The following is a 27434-nucleotide window of genomic DNA, read 5'->3' as shown; positions in this document are numbered from 1 at the left end:
GGCCTCAATCCCAGGACCCTGAGATCATGACCTGAGCTGAAGGCAGATGCTTAATTGACTGAGCTGCCCAGGCACCCCAGAACTGCTTTAGATATGTCCCACAAAATTTGACATTTTGTGTTTTCATTTTTGTTCAGTTCAGTGATTTTTAAAATTTCTCTTGAGACTTCCTTTTTCTTTACATTACTAAATATGTAATGTTTTCTTTATTTTTTTATTTTTATTTTTATTTGGGAGAAAGTGAGTGAGCCTGAGTAGGGGGAGGGGCAGAGGGAGAGGGAGAAGAAGCAGAGTCCCTGTTGATCATGGAGCTGGATGCAAGGCTGAATCCCAGGACCCCAAGATCATGACCTGAGCTGAAGTCAGGCACTCAACCGACTGAGCCACTCAGGTGCCCTTGAGACTTCCTTTTTGACCCAAGAATTATTTAGAAGTATGTTGTTTAGTTCCTAGTGTTTAGAATTTTTCCTTTTATCTTTCTGTTATTTCTAGTTTGATGCCATTTGGTCAGGTAACATGCTCTGTATGATTTCAGTTCTTTCAAGTTTGTTGGTTTGTTTTATGGTCCAAATTATTGTCTATCTTAATGTATGTTTTATAGGTACATGCAAAGAATGTGTACTCTGCTACTGAGGGGAGTGTTCCATAACTGTTGATTAGATGGTGTTGGTTGGTGATGTTGTTGAACTCTTATGTATCTTTGCTCATTTTGGCCTAGTTCTTTCTATTAATTGCTCAGAGATGTATGTTGAAGTCTCCAACTATAATTGTGGGTTTGTGTATTTCTCCTTTTAGTTCTTTAGTTTTTTCTTCACATATTTTCCAGCTTTGTTGTTTGGTGCATATCCATTTGGGATTGCTATGTTTTCTTTGTGGATTAACTCTTTTACATTATATAGTGACCCTCTCTGTCTCTGGTAATTCTCTCTGCTCTGAAGTTTACTTTATCTGATACTAATATAGCCACTCTTGCTTTCCTTTAATTAATGTTTGCATGATGTATCTATTCCCATCCGTTTACTTTTTTTTTTTCTTAAAGATTTTATTTATTTATTTGACAGAGAGAGAGAAAGCCAGCAAGAGAGGGAACACAAGCAGGGCTAGTGGGAGAGGAAGAAGTAGACTCCCAGTGGAGCAGGGAGTCCAATGCGGGGCTCGATCCCAGGACCCTGGGATCAGGCCCTGAGCCGAAGGCAGATGCTTAATGACTGAGCCACCTAGGCACCCCTCCCGTCCGTTTACTTTTTTTTTTTTTTTAAGATTTTATTTATTCATTCGACAGAGATAGAGACAGCCAGCGAGAGAGGGAACACAAGCAGGGGGAGTGGGAGAGGAAGAAGCAGGCTCATAGCGGAGGAGCCTGATGTGGGGCTCGATCCCATAACGCGGGGATCACGCCCTGAGCCGAAGGCAGACGCTTAACCGCTGTGCCACCCAGGCGCCCCCCGTCCGTTTACTTTTAACTTGCCTATATGTTTACATTTAGATATGTTTCTTTTAGATAGCATGTATTGATTTGTGTTTTTAAATCAACTCTGCCAATCTCTGTTTTTTAATTGGTGTATTTAGGCCACTTACATTTAATGTAATTATTGGCATGACAAAGCTGCCATTTTATTTTTGTTTTTTTGTTCTCTATTTTTCATTTATCTGTTTTATTTTCCCTGCCTTCCTATGGGTTACTTGAAAGCTTTCTAGCATTCCATTTTGATTCATTTGTTGTTTTTGAGTGTTATCTGTTTGTATAGACATTTTAATTATTGCTCCAGGTATTACACTTATATAAATATAACTTTTCACAGTCTACCAGTGGGCCATTTTACCAGTTTGAGTGAAGTATAGAAACCTTACCTTCCTTTACCCTCTCCCATTCATAATAAAATTAATTTAAATATTACCTCTATGTACTTTTATTTTTATTTATTTTTAAAAGATTATTTATTTATTTGTCAGAGAGAGAGAGAGAGAATGAGCGCACGCGTGAGAGAGAACATAAGCAGGGGGAGCAGCAGGCAGAAGGAGAAACAGGCTCCATGCTGAGCAAGGAGCCCGATGCGGGACTTGATCCCAGGACCCTGGGATCGTGACCTGAGCTGAAGGCGGACACTTAACTGACTGAGCCACCCAGGTGTCCCCTATTTTTATTTTTTTAAAGATTTTATTTATTTAGAGAGTGAGAGAGAGAGTGGGAGAAGGGACAGGGAGAGGGAGACAGAGAATCTCAAGGAGATTCTCCACTGAGTGTGGAGCCTGAGTGGGGCTTGATCTCACGACCATGAGATTTTGTCCTGAGCTGAGATCAAGAGTCGGAAGCTCAGCCGACTGTGTCACTGAGGTGGCCCCTCCTCTGTGTACATTTAGAACCAAATCAGACAGTGTTGTAATTTTAAGTTCAACCATCAAATGTATTTTAGAAAACCCAAGAGGAGAGGGAAAACCTATTGTATTCAGTGACGTTTTTGCTATCCATGTTGTTTCTGTCTTTCTAATGTTCCAAACTTCCTTTTGTATTGTTTCCTTTCTGTTTGAAGACCTTGTACAGCCATTCATTTTGTTTTTGTTTTCTTTTTCTTTTTGAGAGAGAGCGAAAGGAAGAGAGAACTTGCGATGTAGGGAAGGGCAGAAGGAAAGGGAGAGAATCCCAGACTCTGTGCTGAACTCAGAGCCTGACATAGGATGCCGAGCCCACACAGGGCTGAATCAGGACCCCAAGATCATGACCTGAGCTAAAAATCAAGAGCCAGCTGCTTAACCAACTGAGCCATCCAGATGCCCCACCTGTTTAAAAAAATTATTTATTTATTCATTCATTCATTCATTCCAGAGAGAGAGCAGGATAGTGGAGGGAGGAGCAGAAGGACAGGGACAAGCAAACTTTACATTGCACACAGAACCCAATGTGGGACTTGACCTCATGACCCCGAGATCATGACCTGAGCCAAAATCAAGAGTCGGACACTTAACCGACTGAGCCACCCAGGTTCTCCTACAGCCATTCTTTCAGTGTAGCTATATTGGTGAGAAATTCTCTTTAGTTTTCCTTTAGCTGAGAACATTCGTTTCTCCCCTCATTCCTGAAGAAGATATTTTGGTCATAGGATTGTTGATTAAGAGGTTTTCTTCAGTACTTGAAAATAGTGTGCCATTTTCTCCTCACCTTCTTGGTTTATGATGAAAAATCTGCTTTTTATTCAGAATGTTTTCTCCTTATAAGTGAGGTGTCATTTTTTTCTCTGACTTGAAAAGATTTTTTTCTTTGTCTTTAGTTATCAAAAGTTTAATTATGATGTGTCTTGGCATGATTTGGGGGTTCATCCTGTTTGGGATTTGCTCAGCTCCTTGAATCTGTGGGTTTTTGTCTTTTGTAAAATTTGGAAGGTTTTCAGCCATTTATTTCTTTAAGTACTTTTGCAAGTTGCATACTTTATCCTGTCCACCTGGACTTCTGATAACATGTATGGGTGAGATGACCTCTCATAGGCTCCCATCTAGCCTAGTCGTCTGTGCTCTTTCAATTAGAATACCTGGATTCATACAATAAACCAGACTTGATGATCTTCATTAGCTAATAATAACCCCTTTATTTTGGCTGAGGGATGCCCCAGCTTTCCCCAACTGCCTCCAGGTATGGAGAGATGTTTTAACCAAAGTGCCTGTGTATGTCCTGGGGAAAAGAGTTGGCAGCCACTCTGGCTATTTTGAAATAATTTCCTCTTCTTTCTTGTGTAATGTTCTCTTGACCTAGGTGTCATGGAGCACTCATATGCATTCAGAAAATACTTAACCTGTGTGCGGACTCTGGCAGACAGCAGCCCACAAGGAGTTAACAGAAGGGGCAATTCCTCATGGAACATAAATAACTGAGAGGCAGGTGCCACGGGAGGCCCTGTGGCTGAGGGAGCTTAGGGAGGGGAAGGTAGGTTTCCCACTGGATGTAGGGATGTGTCATGGAAGATGTGGCATTTCAGTGTGAGCTCTTGAGGGCCTTGCAGATGCCCCATGTGAAAATGGGAAGAAAGGACATTTAAGGCAAATGGTGAAAGCAAGTCACTGAGGTGGAAAAGCCTGGGATGTATTGGACCGGGAGCAAAGAGAAGCAGTAATAGAAGAAGTGAGTTGACCCAGGCTCTGGAGGGCCTGAAATGCCCCCACTAAGGATCTAACTTGTATTTGGTAGGAATTAAGTGTTTCTGTAAAAGCAGCGACATTGCTAGGATTGGGAAGGCTGAAGGGCCATGTGGGCATGTCTACCATCTGTCCCAAATTTGGGTTCAAGAAGTAGGAGGAGGTTAATATTTGAGTACCTCTCTCTTATGTGGCAGAGGACGACCTTCATACACTTTCAGTTAATTTTCACCAAAAACCCCTAGTAGTGTTGGAGGGTAGTGTTGCAATTTTATAACGAGAGCACTGAAAGTTACGTGTCTGACCACAGATTGATTTCTTCTCTCCCGAGTTCTCTTCCTTGAATAGGAAGGGCTGTTCCCTGCACGGAAAAGCTTCTCCCAGCTCCCTTGGGGGGGGGGGGCACATTCTTTCTTCCACCTTTCCTTCCACCAGACATTTGGAATGTTAGGAGGGTTCCTTAAAACCTGTTAAGGGTAAGATGGCATTTCTGCTCCTGGACGTCAAGGTCACTTTTATCCTTGGGTAGCTTAGCACCCATCTTCCCACCATTGCTTCGGGGAAGCATATACTCCCTTTTCATGCTCTCAAGGTATCAAAGCTGGAAGGGACCGTAGAGATATTGAGTCCAACTCCTTATTTCTCTGGTGCAAGCCAGAGGCCCAGCGTGGCTAAATCTCTCATCCAGCTCTACACATGATACAGGTTATTGGTGGGGTTTGGTCCTCTCTGCCCTCTCAATGTTGTTATCTCCCCAAATCTCCAGCATCTACTTTTTCCTTTTACCATATGATTTCCCTCTCAATGTGTTCTGTTTACCTCTGTTTGTTTTTTAAACCTTCTTTGAGTTAGGAAAGAAAATCTTCCTTTGAAATTAGGCTCATCTGTAGATAGATACCTATTGTCTTACCTTCTTTCATTTGGAGAATTTCTGTATGCCTTATAAAAATAGGAGTTTGGGGGCGCCTGCGTGGCACAGTCAAGTGTCCGATTCTTGGTTTCAGCCCAGGTCAGATGGTCAGGTGGTGAGGTTGAGCCCTGTATTGGGCTCCGTGCTTAGTGCTTAAGTTCCTCTCTCCCTCTGCCCCCCAACTCTCTCTCTCTCTCAAATAAGTAAATCTTAAAAAAAAAAAAACAAGGTGGGGGGTTTGGATTCAGCTGCTGTCCTGTAGTTCGGTTCAGGAAGGACATCCTGGTCGGTAGCTTTCTGGTTGGCTGTCAGGTAGGAACCCTGGATTGGGGATGCCTTCTCCAAGGCTGGGAAAACGGGAATGTGTGCAGTGTGCTGTAATCTGAGGACCGGGGTGGCTGGCCCTTCTGGAACTGCATGGAGCAGCGTGCTCTGTAGTCTCTGGTGTGGTATAAAGAGCACTGTCAGAGAACCCTGAGACATCATGCCACCCAGGAGTGGCTGATCTTAGGCAAGCTAATGTCACCTCTCCAGACCTCGGCTTTTCTGTGTGTTAAGTGGTGATAAGAAGGCCCACTCCACAGGGCTGGCAAAAGTGTCCCTGTGCCAATAGTGGACTGTAAAGGTAAGGGGTTATTGTTGCTGTCATTGCCATTATTAGGGCAGCGTGGACATTCTCAGGCTGACTCTACAGAGTGAGCTGACAGGAGATGAACTTGAACACTTAGCCCAGAAGGTACCGAGATTTCTGGACGCGTGAGGCCTCTCCCTCAGCCAGTTCTCCTTCCTTGCCGCTGACTTCCCGTGCCAGTGCTGCCTGGAACCGTCTCTGCTGCTGCTCAGGATCACGTCCTTTCAGACACACCAGCTGACCTCGGCATTGTGCACTGCTTTGGCGGATGGGGAGACCCCGCTGAAAGTAAAACTAACCTGCAGTTTCTGCTAATTTTCCCCGTCCGGTGTGGCTGCTGTGTGGCTCTGGTACAGGTTCTGAAGTGAATTTCACAGGGGAAAATCAGACTAACCCTTTACGTCTTCTGGGGAGCAGGTATTCTGCATTGGTCAAGGGGCAGAAGTTCTGGGCTTGTCATGATTTCTGAGCCATTTCTCTCTCTCTTTCTCTTTCTCTCTCTGGCAGGCGGGCAGGAAGACCTACGCGATGGTGTCTGGCCGCTCAACCGGTCATTCCCTGGCCTCCGAACTGGTGGAGTCCAATGATGGACATGAGGAGATCATTAAGGTAAGCTTAGTTCACCTCCCCTCTCTCTCCCCTCCTCCTCCTCACAGGCGTGCGAGAGGGAGCAGCTGACTTTGCCACAGGGTTTGACTGTGGTTTGACTAGGAGGAACCAGACCTGTAATGCTAGTTCCTGGGTATTTTCCTGGAAAGATCCTAATTAACACCAGGAGACCGTAGTCAGTGTGTGCAATGCAGCCCCAGGCACGAGGATGGATGAGATGCCCTTTCTAGGTGCCTACCCCCCTACCCATAGTTAGCTGCTGGAGGTGGTGGAGACAGGTGGCAGGTGCGTCTAGGGAACTTACTATTTTTTTTTGTTTGTTTAATAAAGCAATTATTGTTACTCCTTTTCTAAAAACAGCTCTTTGAGATATAATTCATATACCATACAATCGATTCCGTTAAAGTGTACAAATCAGGTTTTTAATATGTTCACAGATTGTGCAATCATCACCACTGTTAATTCCAGAACATTTTCAGTCACTCCTTCCTGCTCCTGGCAATCACCAATCTATTCTCTGTCTCTGTCTCACATAAATGGAATCCTGGAACATGTGGCCTTTGTGTCTAGCTTCTTTCACTTCTATCACTTTCACTTAATAGTTTCAAGACCCAGCCGTGTTGTAACATATGTCAGTACTTAATCCTTTTAATGGTCAAATAACATTCCCTTGAATGGATATATCACATTTTGTTACCCACTCATCAGTTGGTGAACATTTGGGTGTTTCTGCTGTCTGGCTGTTTTGAATAATGCTGCTATGAATATTCAAGTGCAGGTTTTTGTGTGAACATATGTTTTCAGTTTTCTTGGTATATACCTAGGAGTGGAATTGCTAGGTCATTTGGTAATTCTATATTTAATCTTTTGAGGAGCTACCAGACTTTTTCTCAACACATTTGTTCTATTTTATACTCCCACCAGCAACGTAGGAGGGTTCCAGTTTCTTTATACCCTTACCGACACTTGTTACCTGTCTTTTTGATTATAACCATCCTATCGCATGTGAAGCCATATCTTATGGTTTTCATTTGCATTTCCCTCATGACATGCTTTCATTTGCTTATTGCCTATTTGTGTATCTTCTTTGGAGAAATATTTATCCAAATCCTTTGCCCATTTAAAAACTAAATTGTGTTTAAAGAGTTTCTATGTAGGTACAAGTGATAAATGTGGCTACACTTTTCCATGGTGTTACCTTTGCTATATTTGAATTTTTAAATAGCAACGAATAATAAAAAAAAAACTTTTAATGATGATTAATTAAATTTGCCAAAAAGAGTTTGGACGTATGAAAATTATAAATAAAACATTGTCATTTTTGTTAAAAGAAGTCAATCGTGTTTTAATTTTCGAGATGTAAGGGTTCCTTATATATTCTGGATACTAACTAGACCCTTATGATATATGACTTGGAAATATTTTAAAAAAATTTTCCCACTCTGTGTTTTGCTTTGTTTTTTACTTTCTTAATGATGTCCTTTGAAACAAAAGTTTTTAATTTGATGAAATCCAATTTCTGTATTTTTTTCTTTTGTTGTATTTTTGGTGTCATACCTAAGAAGGTTTTGCCTAACCCAAGGTCAACAAAGATTTATTCCTATATTTTCGTCATAGAATTATAGTTTTAGCTCTTACGAATAGGTCTGTGATCCATTTTGGATTAATTTTTGTGTATGGTATAAAGAAGAGGTCCAATTTCGTTCTTTTCCATGTGGATATCCATTTATACCAGCATCATTTGTTGGAAAAACTGTTCTTTCCCCATTGAATTGACTTGGCATCCTGTCAAAAATCAGTTTAGTGTATTTTTATTGTATTATTATTGTTTCTGGACTCTCATTTGTATTCCGCTGTTTTATGTGTCTCTCCTAATGCCAGTTCTACACTGCCTTAATTACTGTAGCTCTGTGATTTTTGTTAACATTTTGTTAATATTGGGACATCTGGGTGGCGCAGTCTGTTAAGCATCTGCCTTCAGCTCAGGTCATGATCCCAGGGTCCTGGGATTGAGCCCCGCATTGGGCTCCCCGCTCAGCGAGGAGCCTGCTTCTCCCTCTGCTTGTGCGCTGTGCTCTCTCTCTCTCTCTCTCTCTCTCTCTCGCAAATAAATAAAATCTTAAAAAAAAATACACATTTTGTTAATGTTTATTAATGTTTGTAATTTTGCTATTTTTCAGGATTGTTTTAGCTATTTAGAGTCCTTTGTATTTCCATATGAATTTTAGGATCAGTTTGTCGGTTTCTGCAAAGAAGCCAGCTTGGATTTTGATAGGAATTATGTTGAAACTGTAGATCGATTTGGGAAATATTACTATCTTAACAATATTAAGTTTTCCAATCCATGGAAACGGGATGTTTGTTCATTTTTTTAGGCGTTCTTTTATTTTTTTTCAACAATGTTCTATAATTTTCGGAATACAAGTCTTCAACTTTGTTAAATTTATTTCTAAGAATTTTTTCTTTTAAACTTTTTATTTAAATTCAATTTAATTAACATACAGTGTATTATTAGTTTCAGGAGTAGAATTTAGTGATTCTTCAGTTGCATATAATACTCAGTGCTCAATACATCAAGTGCCCTCCTTAATGCCCATCACCCAGTTATGCCATCCCCCTACCCACCTCCCCTCCAGCAGCCCTCAGTTTGTTTCCTAAAGTTAAGAGTCTCTTATGGTTTGTTTCCCTCTCTGTTTTTATCTTATTTTTCCTTCTCTTCCTCTATGTTTATCTGTTTTGTTTCTTAAATTCCACATATGAGTGAAATCATATGGTATTTGTCTTTCTCTGACTGACTTATTTCACTTAGCATAATACCCTCTAGCTCCAGCCACATAGTATTTTTTGTTTTTGTTGCTATTATAAATAGAATTGTTTTTAAATTTCATTTCAGATTGTCCCTCGCTAGTGGTTAGAAATAGTTATTTTTTGTATATTGATCTTATATCCTACAACCTTGTTACAACCTCTACTAGTTTTTTAGTGGATTCCTTAGCGTATTCTATATAAATGATCACGTGTTCTGCAAATGGAGATAGTTTTCCTCTTTCTTTTCAATCTGAATGCCTTTAATTAATTTCTTTTTCTTATTCAGTCATTGCGTGGCCCTTAAAGAAAGCAAAACTACCCCATAATTCTTTCGATGTAATCATTGTTGTTACTACTTTATCGTGTATCCTCTCATTTTCCTATATGTGTGTGTTTTTTCAGAAGTTAAATTATATTATATACATTCTATTCTGCAATTTGCTTGCCCCCCCGCAACACTTTAATGTTGGTTTATAACATCTTCTGTGTCCATAAATGTAAATGTCTGGAATTCTACTGGTTGCATTAGTATGCTGTTATAGACATGCCACAATTTAATCCCCCATTGTGGACATTATGCCTGTTTCCATTTTTGCAATCATAAACAATATTTTGCTGAACATGTTACTAAATTGTGCATGTGTTTTATAATATAGGTAATAAATATTTTCCTAATTGTAAAAGATTCAAGCGTGTATAGAGAAAAATGTGTAGATCTTTTTACAACTTCCTTTGCATAAATTTACATATATCTGTGAGTGTTTATGCCAATTTGGCTAAAGGTATTTCATTAGGATAAATTTCCAGAAGGAGATTTGATAGGTCAAAGAGTAAGCATAGTCCTAAGCCTTCTGATTTGAATCATCGAATTGCCACGCAGAAGGGCAGTAATAATTTACCTTCCCACCAACAATGTATGAACCTGTCTATGTGGAATTAACTTACCAGGAGGTTCCTTAACTAAATAGTATTGTTTTCCTTCTTGCAGGTGTACTTGAAGGGGAGGTCTGGAGATAAGATGATCCATGAGAAGAATATCAACCAGCTGAAGAGTGAGGTGCAGTATATCCAGGAGGTGGGCACCCCTCCCACTGTGGGAACCTCCCATTTTTTTGGCTCCCTTCTTTTGTGGGGTCTGGTTCTCTCCCATCTGCTCCCTTCCTACCCAAAGTGACACCAGGCCCCTTGAGTCAGATATTATTTCCGACCCTTCCATTAATCAACCAATCCATTCATCAACACATATTTATTGACTACCATGTGCCTAGCACTGCCCCAGCCATCGTCTCTAAAACTGCCCATCTCTTTTCCCCAGCTTTTCCTGACCCCTGGCTCCTGTTGGCTCCTTGGCACTCGCTGTCATGTAATAATATATTACATGTTTCACTTGTTTGCCTTTTGCGTTGTGTGTCTCTGCAACATGAATGTTAGCTCCGGCAGGGCAGGGTTTCTTGTGTGTGTAGGAGGCACTGAGCCGCAGCCCCACTTGTCTGGGGTCCCTGCTTCCCCAGCCAGTGCTAAGGACAGTACCTGGCTCAGAGGAGTATGGGTCGGGGATGGGCACAAAGCTGGGTGAGTCGGTATGCTCTCTTTCCTTTTCCCAAAGCTAAGGCTTCTTGCCCTCCCCTCCCAGGCCCGGAACTGCCTGCAGAAGCTCCGGGAGGACATAAGTAGCAAGCTTGACAGAGATCCAGGAGATTCTCTCCAGGGACAGGAGATACAGGTAATAGGAAATGGTCAATGGTCGGATCCTCACTGAAGAGGTTGTGCCGGGCAGTCCCATCTGCCAGTCACGCAGTGGGTGCTGAGTCTCCCCCCACTGGCAGGAAAGGTGCGAGTACAGGCCATGTTGGCTTCTCAGAGCACTCACGACCTCATTAGTGCTCTCCAGCAGGTGGGCACTCGCGATTACACGTATCAGCCTATATAGAAGGGTACCTGTTCCAAAAACACTGTATAAAAATGGACTATGGGGGGCGCCTGGTGGCTCAGTCGTTTAGTGTCTGCCTTTGGCTCAGGGCGTGATCCTGGGGTTCTGGGATCGAGCCCCACATCAGGCTCCTCTGCTGGGAGCCTGCTTCTTCCTCTCCCACTCCCCCTGCTTGTGTTCCCTCTCTCGCTGGCTGTCTGTCAAATAAATACATAAATAAAATCTTTAAAAAAAAATGGACTTTACGTAAATAAAATTACCATTAAGTTTCACAAAACCTCTTCTCTGCGAGGATTCTGTGATCATCTTTCCGCAACAGAGTCTTATAAAGCAGACAATTGCCCATAAATGCAAACTTCTCATAAGTCGATCTTGCTTAATTGGGGTGACGCTGTGGTGTGAATTGGAGGTCTCGGTCCTCGTCTGTGATTTGTGTATGTAGCTGTCTCGGCCTGACATGAGAAACTCCTCGGGTTACGGGTTCACCCCACCCCCATCTCTGTAACCCCACGCTCAGCACAGGGTCAAGGATGAAGAAGGTCATCAGTAAACGTCATATTGAACCTACTGAAGAGCTCTTCTTGAGCTGGATGGATAACGCTGGGATCTTGCTCTTTGGCTTTTCTAAAATTGGAGGCTAGAAGTGTCCTCAGGAGAACAGAACTGTCTCTTCCATTTCACCCTCATCCTCCTTCAGCCGCTGAGTTTTATCTCCTTCATTTGCATTTCGGTCAGGGATGGGGGTGCTAGTCTTTCTGCAGTAGCCCCTGCTCTCATTCTCCTGAGGGAAACAGACGTGGCAGCTAGTGGCAGCGAGGTTCCCCTCTGGCGCGAGCGTCGGCGAGGCTCGTGTGGCGATTCCCCCTAACTGGTTTCGCTGTGACCGAAGGCAGGACTTGCACTGCCGGAGCTCACCTCCGGAGCTCACCTCTGGCCGCTGGGAGGTGCTTTGTCAGGCGACTGAAGAGCCTGACGTGCTCAGAGACTGGCCCAAAAGTCCAGGGCCCTTGCTTGCGCAGACCAGCAGTCGTATGATGAATAATCAGGCTTTGGGTTGGAAGGGATTGCAGCAAAGGCCGCTTCACCTTTCGCTTTATGCTTCGTCAAACCTTGTCAGGATCCCCGAGGGGCAGCGGAGGCTCTTTGTTGGTGGCAGGCAGCTGCTTGTATTCCCTGGGCTTCCAGGAGTCAGCCTGCATGTTTTCCTGTCTGCGGAAAGGTTTTAGCCCGAGGCTCCCTTCATCCTCCCTACAGGGCTAGAATGTTCCCTTTCAAGGCCACACACGTTTCTCCACTCCCCCTCGTCTCCATTTTCCACAGAGCCCTCAGTCTTTTTTCCCTTCCCGCCTGCCTTCCAACTCCCCTTCCTTCCTTTTCTTCCTCCCCCTCCTTCACTTCCCCTTCCTCTTCTTTCTCTGTCTTCCTCCGCCTCTTTCTTTTATTCTATCTCAGATTTGTGATCTTCGGAGATTAATGTTTTAAAGTTGGTTGGTTGGGCTGTTTTAACTACCAATTTTATTTTTCTTTGAACAGGTGGTGTTAGAAAAGGCAAATGGATTAAACCCAAGCTCCACGACCCGGTATAGCAGCCCACCTGAGGTAGGTAACAGGGAAAAGAGCCGTAACTACTTCATAGCCAGGAGGCGGGTATCCTCCCCCCTGATCCCCTTGTTATTGCTCTTTCTGTCTCACTAAACAGAAGAGTAACGTTTGCTGTAAAAATTTCAAACAACAGAGAAACATACAGACCGGAAATTCTCCTTCCCCAGTTCCACTCCTTTGAAGGATACACTGTTAACAGATGGAAGTGGGTGGATCCTTCTAGAGCAGTGCTCTTGGCCTTCGCTGCTGATTGGAATGGCCCTGGGAGCTTTAAGGAGACAAGCCTGGTGCCAGCCCAAGAGATTGTAATTTATTTGGTCTGAGGTGTGGACTGGGCATCGGGACTTTAAAAAGCTCTTCAGGGGGAGCCTGGCTGGCTCAGTGGGTAGAGCGTATGACATTTTATTATTGTATTGTATTGTATTGTATTGTATTGTATTGTATTGTATTGTATTGTATTGTATTCTATTCTATTCTATTCTATTCTATTCTATTCTATTCTAATTGATTGAGGGGGTGGCAGAGAGAGGGAGAGAGAATCTTAAGCAGGCTCCACACTCAGAGTGAAGCCCAACTTGGGGCTCAATCCCACAACCCTGAGATCATGCCCTGAGCTGAAATCAAGAGTTGGAGGCGTAAGTGACTGAGCCCTGAAGGCACTCTGAACGTGCAACTTTTGATCTTGCGGTTGTGAGTTTGAGTCCCACATTGGGTGTGAAGATTACTTAAAAATAAAATCTTAGAAAAAAGAAAAAATATCTCTTCAGGTGATTCTAATGTCTGGCCAAAGCTGAGTATCAGTGTTCTAGCATATTTTTCTTTTCTTTTTTTTCTTTTTCTATTTTTTTAAGATTTTATTTTTGGGGACTCCTGGGTGGCTCAGCCTGTTAAGTGTCTGCCTTTAGCTCAGATCACGATCCTGGGGTCCCAGGATCGAGTCCTGTATGGGTCTTCTTGCTCAGCAGGGAGCCTGCTTCTCCCTCTGCTTGCCACTCCCACTGCTTGTGCTCTCTCTCTTTCTATCTTTCTGACAAAAGAATAAATAAAATCTTAAAAAAAAAAAAAAAGTTTTTTTTTTTTTTTTTTTTTTTTAAGTAATCTCTACACCCAAGGTAGGGCTCAAACTTGCAACCCCAAGATCAAGAGTCGTCTGCTCCACTGACTGAGCCAGCCAGGCACCCCTCTAGGGTATTTTTCTTTATTTTTTGTAAAGTTTTACTTATTTAAGTAAACTCTACACTCAACATGGGGCTTGAACTCACGCCCCAGAGATCAAGCGTCTCATGCTCTTCTGAGCCAGCCAGGCACGCTGCTAGTGTATTTTTCTATACACAGACCACCTATCTAAATACCAAATGCATGTATGTTTGTATATATGTTAATATATACACACACACCATAGAGACATGTATAAATACATGTGTGTAATATACACACACTTTGCACAGGGTCATGATAAATACATTATTCCTTGCTTTTCAGTCGTTTTAAACTGATAGCCTTCTATCAACTTAAAGTTCATTAAATTTATAGCCTTCTTTCTATGTCAGTATATGTATATCCACCTCATTCTTTTGAATAATGACATGTAGTATTTCTCTCCATGGCTGTCTTTATTTATTTATTTATTAAAAAAATTCCAGTGTAGTTAACACACAGTGTTATATTAGTTTCAGGTGTACAATGTGGTGACTCAGCAACCCTATGTGTCACCCAATGCTCATCGTGGCTGTCCTTTTTGAAAAAAATTTCCCCCCAGCTTTATTGAGGTAGAGTTGACAAATAAACGTGGCTATACTTATTTAAAAACAAAAGGCCTTTGTTATTACATTTTTTGTGATTATGTAGTAAGATATGCTTATTGTAGAAAATTTAGGAAATTCAGAAACACAGAAACGTGGAAGAAGAAAAAAATGTCATTCGAATCTACCCACAGAAAAACCACAGTTTGAAATGCAAATATATGTATGATAATATCGAGATTATACTGTATATAGCAGTTCTTTCTGTTTGTTTCTTTTGTTTGGGTGGGTTTTTGTTTAGTTTTGGTTTTGGATTTTTTTTTCTGGCCCTTGAACGCAGGGCCGAATCAGATCTACCCATCCATTCAGGGGTTATCATCATCTCTGGTCTCATAAAGCCTTTTTACTTTTTTTTTTTTTCCTCTCCCCTCCCCAGCCAAAAGGTATACATTCTAATATACTCAGTGTATGATTTAGATATGCCTATGAGTATGTTTTCAATTTTCATGATGGATTTGTGCTACATTTCTGTCGTGTCCCTTTATAGCATCTACCCACGTTGCTGTGCTTAAATCTAGTGTGTTTTGACTCCTACATGCAAAGTTTTATAACTACCTTTTTTCTCTTCATATTATACCCTGACAATTTTCCATGTCATGAAACCATTTGAAACAAGCACACAGTGGTTATGCTCCAGGAGCCTTTGAAATGTTCTCACCAGCCCGGCAGCTTAAGTGCAGATCTAGGGGAGTCGACTGGATCGCTTCTTGACGGCTGGGCTTCGGCGTGTTGTGCTCTAGCCACTCTCGTTAGATGTGCAATTTGAATCTTCTCCCTTCCCCTGAATCACCATGTTTGGCAAATGTGCTGCCGGCAACAGGTTATAACACCTGGTGCTATTTGTTCAGCTTTGTCTTCTGACAAGCTCTCAGCCCTCCTGGAAATTATCTTATTTTGGAGGCAGCCTGTAAGGCAGGGCACGGTAAGGAGGCTTCTCGCTGCTTCACAGATAGAGGAAGGCCCGTCGGACTCAGTGGTCGCACAGCGACTGGGACCCTGTTGGCCGCCTCTTACTTGAGAGCTCCGTGCTTCCTAATGTGCAAGACAGGGAAAGATTTTTCTGTCAGACCTGCTGGGAGCTGGTAACTGAAATGTCTGGTGCCTGTGCGGCGGAGGTGGGGGCAAGACCCCACATGCCAGCTCAGCACTAACCACCAACCTGCGGTTGGGTGTGTCTGGGGAGAGACTCGTGGTAACCTCGATAAAGACACCTTTTCTCACATCGGATCAGATTCCTGGAGTCATTGGGTGCTTTTGCTCTAAACCTGCCTGTCCATCAGTAGCCCTCTGTATGCTGATTTCTGTGCCAGATGCACAGAAGACCAAGATGTGCCTTCGGGTGCGGCACCGCCCCTGCCCTTGCGCCCTGTAGTCTAAAGGGCAACTCGTCCCCGCTGTCAGAGAACTCCAGTCCGACGGAAGCAGGGCCTACAGGGGGGGCTGGCATAAGCGTACCTGTGAATCAGCTGATAACCCGTATAAAAATTACTGAGTGTGTCCTAAAATCACGCGGTGATTTGAGGCGAGTTGAGTTCCTTGGGATATGAAGAAAGAGTGTTTTTGCGTGAGTAACTCAGAGCTCCTGGGTACCCAAGACTAACTCTCGCCTTGAGTGATGTGAGGGTGGTCCGGACAAGAGGACCCAAGTGTGTGTGCAGGGGACCTTCTCTTACACAGACACAGGGCCCTCACCTTCTCTTCCCTGCTCTGGCTGTAGGTAGACACCTACATAAACGAAGATGCTGAGAGCTTGAGGAAGACCGTGCAGGACCTGCTTGTCAAGCTGCAGGAGGCTGAGCGGCAGCACCAGTCAGACCGTGCGGCTTTTGAGGTAAGATCTGGGATTTGAGGAGAAAGTGCCCCAAGGGTTGGGCTGCTGGATTTCAGTGCCAGTGACTTAGCATGGACTTCATGTCTTTCTGGCTGTGTGCCGTCAACTGGAGAGGCTGGGCTTTGAGGCCTGGGCACTTTCCTGTCTGCTTTCTGCGTTCCCGGACATTTATAGTTTTTGCTGTTCAAGGCTAGCCCACGGTTAAAAGTTGGCACTTGGTTCTCTACCGAAGTTGAGTGGTCGTGCTGGTCTGGGATAGCAGGTGACTCAGGGGTCGTTACTTTTACCACAGTATAAATTACTGGGCTCTGGGCACCATGCAGGCAGGGACTGTTGCTGTCAAGGTCACCCTGCATCCCCACGTCTGGCATAACGCCTGACGTAAGGTGGGTACCTCTTAAGTGTGAACTGGATGAGTGGATGCAACAGTGTGGTTGTAGAAAGATCTGTGCCTATGGAGTCAGGGGACTTGAAGTCAAGTCCTGATTTTACTATGCAGAGCTTCGTGATCTTGAATGAGCAATTTCGATTACTGTTACAGAAGTAATACTAAATTATTATGGAAGATTAAAAAAGTACCAAAGTCTGTAGAGGGTGAAAGCCCCCCCCCCCCATTAAAAAGTATGTGGTCTTCTATACTTTCCAGAAAATTCTGAGTATAAAATGAGGTACGCTGGGAAAACACTAGGCTTCTGTGTGAGAGTAACCGTCTGTTATCTGCTGTTTTCATCCACATGTAAAGTAGTTCTGTGTTACAAATACGTCATGATGGGATATGCCCTGCCCAGGCATGCCAGGAGCTGGTCGTAGGAAGAAGACTGAGTACTTCTCTTCCATGGGACTAAGAGAGAGAATTTTTGAGAGGGCTATTGAGGGCAGAAAGAGGGCACAGGGATAATCAGTTGCCTTTAGAGATGATCAATTATTTGAGCAAGTAATTTAACCTAAGTATCAGTTCCAAATTATGTAAAAATGGGTCATTTTAAGTATAGCTTGCAAGTGTGGTCTGTGAATTAGGTGAGGTAAGATATTTATTACTCTGCAGGATTTTAGAAATATAAGATAACCTGTATTTTTCTTAGTGATCAGTTTAGTTAAGTGGGTTTTCCTATCCTAAATAGTTTGGACTTAGCGTGATACTGCGATTGGTTTGGTTTCAGAACAAAGTAGCTGTGCCGTAAAGCAGTTTGCCTCCTCTGTTTCAGATTCCGCAGTTCGGATAATTGGGTTGACGGTGTCTCATTTTGGTGACCAGCTGTTCCCTCCCTTCTTGGTACACAAGGAGGAACGGGAGTTTGAGGCTGTGGCACTGACCAGACTCTGCATTTTGGAACGCAATTTCTACACTGAGAGGCATTGTGAAGCAGTGGTTGGTTTTGGCCATCCATGGAGGGGTCTGCTAGCTCTGGGTTTCAGTGCTCTAACAAAAGGGTCCAGAGTAAAAGCCTAAGGCCAGAAGGTCCCTGACAGCAGTGGCCACCTGCCCACAGTCTCCCTCAGAAGGGGCTACCCTTGGTCAGCAGCACCTGCTGTTCCCACTGTTGGGTTGGCTGGCACACCCTGTTATGATTAAGAGGCTCCTTCAGGGCATTGCTGACTGGAGCAACAGGGACAGATGTGGCCGAGGAGTATGTTTTCCTTCCTTTGTGATCCCATAGCAGAGTGTGTGGATCAGCCCAGGGCCCATTAACTTTGTGCTCTGAGTACACATCAGCCTGGGTGCAGTATTATGTACAGAAATGAGAGGTTTTGCTTTTGTGTTCCTGTCCATGGGGCTGGCCTGTTCCAGGCTGATATGGGACCTTCGGAGGCTTTTCTCAGTCTTTGCTAGTTAATGTGACTCTCTGATGTACTTTTCTGAACCAGGAGGTAGCAAGGGCAAGACTGTCAATTACCAGGAAAACAACCTGCCAGGAAGCGTGGGTTTCCTGGTCTCCCAGCAGCAGCTTGCTGTCAGGAAGGGGTCGCAGAGAGTTTGCTCTGCACGGGGCTGGCGTGCGGCGTGGATGGGTCCCATCACACATCATCCTGTGCTTTGCTTTCTCTTCCCTGATTCTGACTTTGGGAGGAGTCAGACAAACTGGCCACTTCGGTGTCTGTTTTCCCAGGACGGCAGGGGCTTTGGGGAGGTTATGTGGATTCTTTTTTTAGTAACTGACTGGGGAGCCCGTGTGGGGTAGCTGGGAAGAATTGAAATGGATGAGGAAGTCACTGTGTTTAGCATTGGCTCTGTTATTCCCTAGCTGCGTACCTTGGGTAGGTCAGTTGACTGTTGGACTGGATGAATACCAATTCCACTCACAACGTTAGCGAGCGTTAACTGTGTGCTAAGTACTGCGCTGAGCTCTGGAAGTGTAATGGTACCCAAGGTCCCTGCTGACAGCCCACTGGGGAGGGCACACAAGTGACTGGGCAAAATCCACTTGATGCTATAAGAGGGAAGGCCGCACAATGGAAGGACTCCTCACCGGGCGTGGAGCCTTCTGGAGGAAAGGGTATCTAAGCTGAGACCTGAAGTTGGCATGTGGGAGGAAGAGAGGCAAGTTCTTCCTTAATTTTTCATTCTAAAATTCTGCTTCTGTCCCTCCCAGATTGGCTTATCATCTTGGATATGGAGCAATTCTTCCTGGTGCTTAGTTGCCCTGCCAGATGCCATTTGGCCTTTATATGCTGTAATATTGCTTGATGTGAGGGTGAGGAAGAGGGGGGACACAGAGGGAAGGTTGTGGAGATGTGTTCCCCTGGATTCTTGGCGTTTGCATTTGTAGGAAGGCTACAGCGCTGGGTTAGCTGGGGTGGCCCCGACCAACGTGGGAGGGGGTGTTGAAGAATACTGCCATCTGGAAGGCGCTTCTGGGTCCAGATGTTACTCTAAAGTAGAGCTTGATCAGGGTGCCCGGGTGGCTCAGTCAGTTAAGGGACTCTTGGTTTCAGCTCAGGTCATGATCTCAGGGTTGTGAGATCGAGCCCCAGGTCGGGCTCTGCACTTAGTGCAAAGTCTGCTTAAGACTTTCTCTCCCTCTCCTGCCCCTCCCCACCCCCCACTCCTCACACTCTCTCTCTCAAATAAATAAATAAATCTTAAAAAAAAAGAAGAAGAAAGTAGAGCTTGATCAATTATGTGCCAGTTAACCCTGGAAATGGAGATACCTGCTAGTATCTCAAGTCGTCCTGGAACCATGAATGGGAAAGAGAGGGGTGCCTCCCTTCTCCCATCATTGTGCCCAGGGTCCTGGGTTCTCTCCTAAGGTTTTTTTGTTTGCTTTTTTAAAGATTTTATTTATTCATTTGACAGAGAGAGAGCGAGCATAAGCGGGGGAGCAGCAGGCAGAGGGAGAGAGAGAAGCAGGCTCCCCGCTGATCAAGGAGGCCAATGTGGGGCTCGATTCCAGGATGCTGGGGTCATGACCTGAGCCGAAGGCAGCTGCTTAACTGACTGAGCCACCCAGGTGCCCTTCTCCTAAGGTTTTTATCCATGTTTGTTCTTTCCCCTCCACCTCCTTGACCCATCCCCATTCTGTCTTAGGTCACACTCAGCCGGTACCAGAGAGAAGCGGAACAGAGTCAAGTGGCCCTTCAGAGAGCGGAGGACAGAGTGGGGCAGAAGGAGGCAGACGTCGGAGAGCTCCAAAAGCGCTTGCTAGGCATGCAGGCGGTAATTGTGGGAGTTCTGCCTTCAGGGCCTAAGGGCGGGCGGGCGGGGCGGGGGGGGGGGGTGTCCTGGCATTGACTGAGACCACTGTAGTCTGCTTTTCTGAGCAGGTCCAGAAAAACACACTGCATAACTTCCTTAGCAAATACCTTCGAGAACCTTTTAGCCTTTAAGGAACAAGAAGTCTTTCTCTCAGCTGAGCTTAGCCCTTGATAACTAGAGTTGAACCCATTTCTGTTTCAGCTGGGTTCTTGTAGAGCTGCCCTTTATGGGCTTTTGAAAAGAAAAGAAAAAAGAAGAGAAAAGACAAAACTGCTCTTAAGGAGCCACTGGGCCTGGTTTCCCCGGGGACCGGTAGCCATAGCCGGCAGGTGGGCCTGGATAATGCAGGGCCAAGCTGTCTGTCCAGGTAGCTGGGTGAGGCTGGGAAGTTTCTGTATGCCGAGGGTGGGAAGGGTTATCCCTGACAGGGGAGGGCGCCCCAGCAAACCAGCTTGGCCTGCTGCTCTTTGGCAGCTGTCCCAGGCCCAATAGGGGCTGAGCCCAGCCCTCAGGCCCCTTTCACCCCAAACGGAAACCGTTGCCACCTCTTATCCTAGATTTTCTTCCCTTCGGCCTATCCAGGAACATCAGGCCTTACTGGCAAAGGTTAGGGAAGGGGAAAGAGCCCTGGAGGAACTTCAGAGCAAGAACACTGACTGCCAAACAGAACGAGAAAAGTAAGGGCCCTTGTTCACCGGGAAGTTGGGGTGCAGGGAGGGGAGGGCGGGCCATGCAGCCTGCAGCTCCCGTGGCGGCAGGCCTGGGGAGGAAGCTGGTGCTGATGTCAGATCTTCCCGCTCTGACTCATGGGGCGGCTGCTCAGGGTGGGGCCCGCCGAGGGAAATACTGTTTGGGAGGCTGCCGTCTCTGGGGAGGTCGTTCTCCTTGGAGAAAAGGCCTGCGTGGTGTTAGAGCCAAGGTCAGGTGAGAGCTGCTGAAGTCCGTGTCGTCGTGGCACCTTACTCCGCAGCCGTCCCACCGGACGTGGATGTGGTAGTGTTGCCACGGTTCCCTCCCCCGAAGACAAACACCGACTGTGAATTGTTTGAGGGTAAATCAGATAACTTCCTACGAGTCAGGCTTCGAAAACTACAAGAGCAGCTCCGTGAAGAGATCCTGAGCTTCCGGTCACGCGAAGCTCCTCCAGCGGAGAGCCGGCTGTCAGCAGTGGCGAGCGGGGGCCTCTGGGATCCTTCCCGCTCCAAGTTTTGACAGATTCCCTCTGATCAGAGATCAGAGGCCCTACCGGTGAAACCTACAGAGCAAAGAGTAGGCCACTTTGGACCTTTAAGAATTTGGAAATTTTTTATGCTGCTGGCAATTAATAAATAAGATCTCAAATGGTAAATCAAAGCTGACGCCAGCATATTGGGCCTGCTGTGTCCATGGTATAAGTTGGATCTTTCTAAGTTCAACAGGTGTCACCTGGAGGGCCTTCTAAGGCATTCTAAGATTAACAGACATGATCTTTTTTTTTTTTTTTGAAGATTTTATATATTTATTTGACAGAGACAGGGTGAGAGAGAACAAGACAAGCAGGGGGAGGGGTGGCAGGCAGAGGAAGAAGCAGGCTCTCCGCTGAGCAGGAAGCCTGCTGTGGGGCTCGATCCCAGCACCCTGGGATCATGACCTGAGCCGAAGGCAGATGCTTAACCAGCTGAGCCACCCAGGTGCCCCAGCAGACATGATTCTTGCCCCCTTGGACCCCACAGTCGATGGGGGGCATATTCTCTCTTTTGGGATAACCTCAATCTAGGCATGGGAAATGCAGACATTTTATTGTAGTCTCCTTTTGGGCTTGACGTCATCACGGAATTGTATTAAAGTACTCCGCACTCCTCCTTCCTCAGCAGTGGTGCTCATGGGCAGGTGACCGAGAGGAAGCAGCAGGAGAAACAGAAAAGACCCAGATAATCCAAAAGGGAGGCTTGGGAATGGCAAGTGATGGCTGTGCACCATAAAAATTGATTTTCTAAATAAAAGGAGACTGAGCAATAGGGCACTGGAGAGCTGAGGGTGGACTCCTAGATTGTTTGAGGCTTAGGGAGGATGTCGGGGCTCAGATTGCACTGTACCCCGCCTCCACCCGCACCAGGAGCTCTGCCCTCCTTCTGGCAGCGGCTCCCGTCAGCTTCCTCAGGCAGGAGCAGAAGAGATGGGCACCAGCGGTCCTTCAGAGGTGTGAACTCCTGGACACTTGCCTAGTCGCCGGACCTCTGGGGATCTTGGCCCGGTTTAGAAGATGCAGAGGTTATGGCAGTGTCTGGGAATCGGGAGACTCAGGAACACACTTGTGTGAAGAGGCTTTAAGGACCCTTAAATCTTATCTCCCTCTTGACATAGAGTCCTTTCCAACAGCTTGATGGCATTGGGTGTCATACTCCCAGCTCCCACTTGAATCTTTCCAGGAAATGAAGAGCTCGTCATACATGAGGCTGTCCACGTTCTGACAGCTTTAATGCTGAGAAAGTCTGTCCTGTGTTAGCATAAGGGCTGCTTCCCTGGACATCTACCTAGTGGTTCTAGTTGTACCTTCGAGAGCTTTCCAGAGTGACTTATCCATCCGTCCCTCTCTGAGAGACAGTTTCCTCGTGCAGACTAGCTGATCTCTAGTGACGCTCCCACCGTGCCGTCCCAGGGTGTCCCGAGCACCTCCTCCTCAACGGCAGACACTGGGGCATCAGGCAGAGGGGATCCAGTTCATGGAAGCCCCCAAGCCCAAGGTTCTTCCTGTGACTGGGTGGAGAAGGCATCTCTTCCCCTTGCCTCAGCTGTCTGGTCTTAACGCCCAGGGCCGCCAGGCTGGAAAAGGAAGTGGCTGCGTTGCGGGAGAAGATCCACCACTTGGACGACATGCTGAAGAGCCAGCAGCGCAAAGTGCGGCAAATGATAGAGCAGGTAGGCGGGGCCGGTGTCCCCGCGCACGCGCCCTCTCTCGGGGAGCTGCCACGTGGAGCCCAGCCCTGTTTCCCTGTCGAGCCCCTGCTTTTGCTGTTTATCCTCCTGGAGAGCTTGGCTTCTATTCCTTATGCTAAAACATTAATGGCTACCAATTACTAGGTTTGGGTGAGTGGGATTTGCTTTTGTCCCATCTTTCCCCTATAATTTTAGGCATTTGCCTTCTGCTTTCCAGTGGGAAAAGAAGGAAAAGTTTAGTCTGTCTTACACTTTGAAGAGCGCTGGTAAATGAATAATGAAGTCACAATAAACTCACTTATCTGTGTGCAGATTATCAACCTTTGTACCTCACGGCCGATTTTCTGCCTTCCACCCCTGAGCTTTAGGGAGCATACTCAGGATATGGCATTTGGCAGAATTGTCTTGAGAACTTAAAACCCCTAACTGGGAGGGCGTATTTGCTGCGTGTCAGCTCCACGAGGACTAGGATTTTTCTGTTTGGTTCTCTGCTGTTTCCCAGTGTCTAGAACAGAGCTTATCACATAGTAGGCACTCAACAAATATTTCTTTTCTTCTTCTTCTTCTTTTTTTTTTTTTTTTAAGATTTTTATTTATTCATTTGAGAGAGAGAGAGCATAAGTGGAGGGGAAGGACAGGGGGAGAGGGAGAAGCAGGCTCACACTGAGCAGGGATTCTGATGTGCGGCTCAATCCCAGGACCCCGGGATCCTGACCTGAGCCAAAGGCAGATGCCCAACCAGCTGAGCCACCCAGGTGCCCCAACAAATATTTCTTGAATGAATAAATAATTCGTATTTCCCAACATCAAGTGGAATGGGTTTTGAGCCATCCATGGTTTTGGATCATCAGGGTGGTGTTCTTACAACCCCTCCCCTCGCGCCTGGGATAATCAAGAGCTCAATATTGACTGAACTGGGGCTTTTCTAGAAAAGCTAAGCAAGTCATGTAAGAGGTGCAAAAGTCTGCCTTATGTTTCTGCTGGCTCCCCGGCAGCAGGGTAAAGTTCTGTGAGTGCGTACTGAGTCATTTCAAAATGAACCCCACTGTCCCCCACATCTTTGTAGCTCCAGAATTCAAAAGCTGTGGTCCAGTCAAAGGACAGCACCATCCAGGAGCTCAAGGAGAAAATCGCCTACCTGGAAGCAGAGGTGTGTGCACGGGGCAGCCCTGGGAAGGGAGCAGGCTCTTGGAAGACAGGACTGTACATAGGGAGGGAGAGAGTCTGAAGGGTCTTCGTCCTGTCTGGCTGCTGCTCAGAAGTGAGTGTCTGGGAGGATTGTTGACATTCAGTTCAGTTGAGTCAGTGTTTTCCGAGAAACTTCAGGGAGTTACGACGGTAAAACCTGTCCCCGCTCTAAAGGCACACATCATCCCCGGGGGAGCCGTGTGCCATGAGCCCAGCGGAGGAGGCGACAGTGGAGCTGGGCTGTGGAGGGACAGGCATTTTGTAGGAGGGGCCTTGTGTTCTCCACAGCTAAGGCGGTGGCCTCGATCCGCTCACGAGTTCTTAGTCTAATTTCCGCCTTTGTCGAGAGCTCGGGAGGACAGCAGGGAATGATCAGTGTCACACACAATTCCTGAGGGCAGGAGGCAGGAGCGAGCACTGGAGGAGGAGGGTGGTCGGGGGTGGTGAAGAGGAGGGATGGGGGAGAGGGCACTGGGTGGTAGCGTGCATGGTAGGGGTGGCTGTGACTGCAGGACAAACCGAGGGGCAGAGGCCAGAGTGAGCTAGTGAAATGTCACAAATGGCCAAGTCTGACCCCAGAACTTGTATTACAGAATTTAGAGATGCATGACCGGATGGAACACCTGATAGAAAAGCAGATCAGTCACGGCCACTTTAGCACCCAGACCTGGACCAAGACCGAGAACCTGGGCAGGTGAGGAGGCGTGCCTGTGGGGGGCCCGGGGGAGAAGTGAGGGAAGAGGGACGGAGCTATGGGAAGGAAAGCTTTGGTACTGAGGCAAGGGCAAGGCTCTTCTAAATCCCACTTACGCTCTCAGTCTCTAATCTGACCTGTTCTCCGCCTGAACCATTTTCTGACCAAGTCAGAGTAGAGCCTGACAGCACAACCCCAAGGAGGCCCGTGAACGGCCTCTGGATCCGGATGGACCCCCTGAAATTGTTAGCATAAATCATGAAGGTATAGCAAGTGCGTATTTCCAGAGAGAGGGCCTTCTGGTTCCAAGAGACTCACAAAAAGGTCCCAGACTTTGAAAAAATCAAGAACCACAGCTGGACCCGCTTCTCAGCGGTTTATGTGCTCCCTGTGTTTCCATCAGCCCTGGCCCACCACCTCCTCTTAGATGCTGCTCACAGTTACTTTTAAAGCGTTAGAGCCAAGGCCTCAGCTGGCACCAGAGTGTGGAACCCCGGGGGCAAACGCGGGAGGTGGCCGTGGGTGGGGCGGGCGACAAGCTGCACTCAGCGTTCCCGACTTTCTTTCAGCGTCAGGATATCCAAGCCCCCCAGCCCTAATAAGCCCATGCCTCTTATCCGAGTGGTGGAAACATGAGCCGAAGGAGCCGGGTGCTGCTGTTGCCGCTGCCTCTCGCCTGTGGAGAAGCCCGACACACCCGTAGGCTGTTCGCCCCGACTTTGATCTCCCTGACTGATCCCTGGCTGCACTCGGGGCTGGGGGTTCATGTGTCCCACTGTTTCCAAACTCCTGTCCCCTGTATGCTGGGCAGACAGAGGGTGAACGCCTCCTCTGGACACTGCAGCCCTTTGGAGGACGTTAACCTGCCAGCAAGAGCCGGGGCGGTAGCCTCATTCCCGTAGTTACTACTTTTCTCTGTAGCGGAGCCTCCCTTCTCTCGTAGACCGGAGTTCAGCGGCCCCAGAGTCCAGGCCCTCAGTGGGTCAGGAGAGGTGGCGAGATTTGCCTCACCCAGTGAAGCCAGAGGCACCGATGTCCACGGCGATGTCCACAAACAGCTCAGTTCTTAGCAACACATTGTTTGTTTTTCCACTCGCTCCGCCCTCAGCCCCTGCTGACCCGGGCCTCCTACAGACAGACACTGGACGACCTGTCATGGCCTGGGCAGAATCAGTGAGCCTCAGCTCTGACTGGCCAGCCTTGTCTTCCTAGGAGAAGGAAATGTACGTTCCGGGAGTAGCTTTTAGTGGAAACATTCCGTAGGGCCACAGGGAGTTATGCGTGACTTCTCTCTGCTGGGAAGGCTCTCAGCATCTCTTAGGGTTTCCTCCAAGATGCAGTGCAAGGTACACCTCGGTCTTCTTGACTCAAGAGCCTCAAAACTGTTTTCGCTGGGTTACGTCCATCTCAGTGAAACTCTCATTGTATTTATTTTGCTAACTTATCGGTGTTTCTCCTTACATCTCACGATTGATGTAATACCAGAGTTTTACAGCCTTCTCTTGTGGTGTTCGGATTTGCTCCGTGCAGGGAAAAATGTGTTCCCTCTGAACTTGTTGATTTCAGAAGTAGATCTTTTTCTCTTTTTCCTGTACCCGCCTCTTTCCCTTCCTCCTTCCAACCTGCTCTGAACCTCAGGGAGGCAAGTATGTTTGCCGTGAGGCTTTGGGCTCCGAGTGTGTGTTGTTTGGGGGACAGGGATGATCGGGACTCTTTTGGGGAGGGATTGAGTTCTTCCCCTAAGCCCTCTGCACCTTCTGTTCCACAGTCAGTCTGTTTTCCTGGCTCCGAATGGCCCTGACACTCATCGTGTTTTCTTTAGGGCTCTTCCTGCAGCCTCACGGAGGAAATAAGCATCAGAAAGTGGTACTGTAGGGCACAGGAACATTCAAAGTCCACATGGGTCAAGTCTGGAGGTTCTCCTTGGCTCGGAACCAGAAGGCCGAACTCTGTGTGTCAGGACTGGGCCGAAGCGCCGGTGCTGTCCAGAACGCTGTTCTGGTGTTCCTCATTCACTGTACTCGTTTGTAAAACAAGGGAGTCCGGATGATCTCCACGGGCCCTTCCAGTTCTGATGTTTTTTCCTGTGGCATATTCTTTGTATGGCAAACTTAATAAAATATATTAATGTGTCTCTTTGAGCTGCTGGCCTGTTCCTCCCCCCACGACCCCCACCCCCAACTTTCTGGGAGGATGAAAAAACATGATTTTAGTGCCTGTTGAAGATGGGCGCCCTGTTACCCGCATCTGGAAGGTGTGGGCCAGACAGCCCAAATACTAAAAGACTGTGGCATTCAGAGGTTTTAGACTATCCCTCTTAAGCAGCTCAGCTTGCGGGCTGAGTCTTCACTGTAGACGGTGGCCCCTAACTTTGACCTTGTCTGGGGTGGTGGCTTTGTGGGGGCCCTATGCTTGGCGAGTGTGTCCTCCTCGACTGGAGAAGAACTGGTCACAGCAGAGGTCCTGTGATTACTTAGAGATTCACCAATGAGTAAGGGAGGAAGTGGAGCCACTCCAGGCTCTTTGCAGAAACGCCAAGCTCTCTGGAAACGCTGACAGCAGCCGTTTAAAGGTTTCGTGTTTGGCTTTCTCTGGGCATCATTCAGTTAGTCCACTGATCTTTTTCTTTCTGCCAGGAATGTAGTTGACTGCAGAGCCCCCTGGGGCATAGCCAAGTTTACACAAATCTTTTCT

General features: G+C 46.5%; 1 protein-coding gene across 7 annotated transcripts in view; it reads left to right on the top strand.

Moving 5' to 3' along the window:
• The window catches only part of TUFT1 (tuftelin 1), a 44721-nt gene extending 17840 nt beyond the window's left edge, over positions 1-26881 (top strand). For 2 of the 7 annotated variants that reach the window (XM_057310270.1, XM_057310272.1), the window contains 11 exons: positions 6174-6275; positions 10072-10158; positions 10717-10806; positions 12547-12616; positions 16139-16248; positions 19775-19903; positions 20525-20619; positions 22735-22840; positions 23925-24008; positions 24640-24740; positions 25310-26881. In XM_057310270.1, coding sequence (XP_057166253.1) covers positions 6174-6275; positions 10072-10158; positions 10717-10806; positions 12547-12616; positions 16139-16248; positions 19775-19903; positions 20525-20619; positions 22735-22840; positions 23925-24008; positions 24640-24740; positions 25310-25376 — 1041 coding nt within the window. In that variant the 3' untranslated portion in view covers positions 25377-26881. Of the gene's footprint in view, positions 1-5696; positions 5772-6173; positions 6276-10071; positions 10159-10716; positions 10807-12546; positions 12617-16138; positions 16249-19774; positions 19904-20524; positions 20620-22734; positions 22841-23924; positions 24009-24639; positions 24741-25309 lie in introns of all 7 variants that reach the window. The other 5 variants (XM_057310276.1, XM_057310271.1, XM_057310273.1 and 2 more) reach the window with 5 other exon arrangements.
• The last annotated feature ends 553 nt before the right edge of the window (positions 26882-27434 follow it).

Source organism: Ursus arctos, unplaced genomic scaffold (assembly GCF_023065955.2).
Source record: "Ursus arctos isolate Adak ecotype North America unplaced genomic scaffold, UrsArc2.0 scaffold_12, whole genome shotgun sequence".
Lineage (NCBI taxonomy): Eukaryota > Metazoa > Chordata > Mammalia > Carnivora > Ursidae > Ursus > Ursus arctos.
The sequence above is the reverse complement of the archived record's forward strand: the minus strand, read 5'-3'. Positions and strand labels throughout refer to the sequence as shown.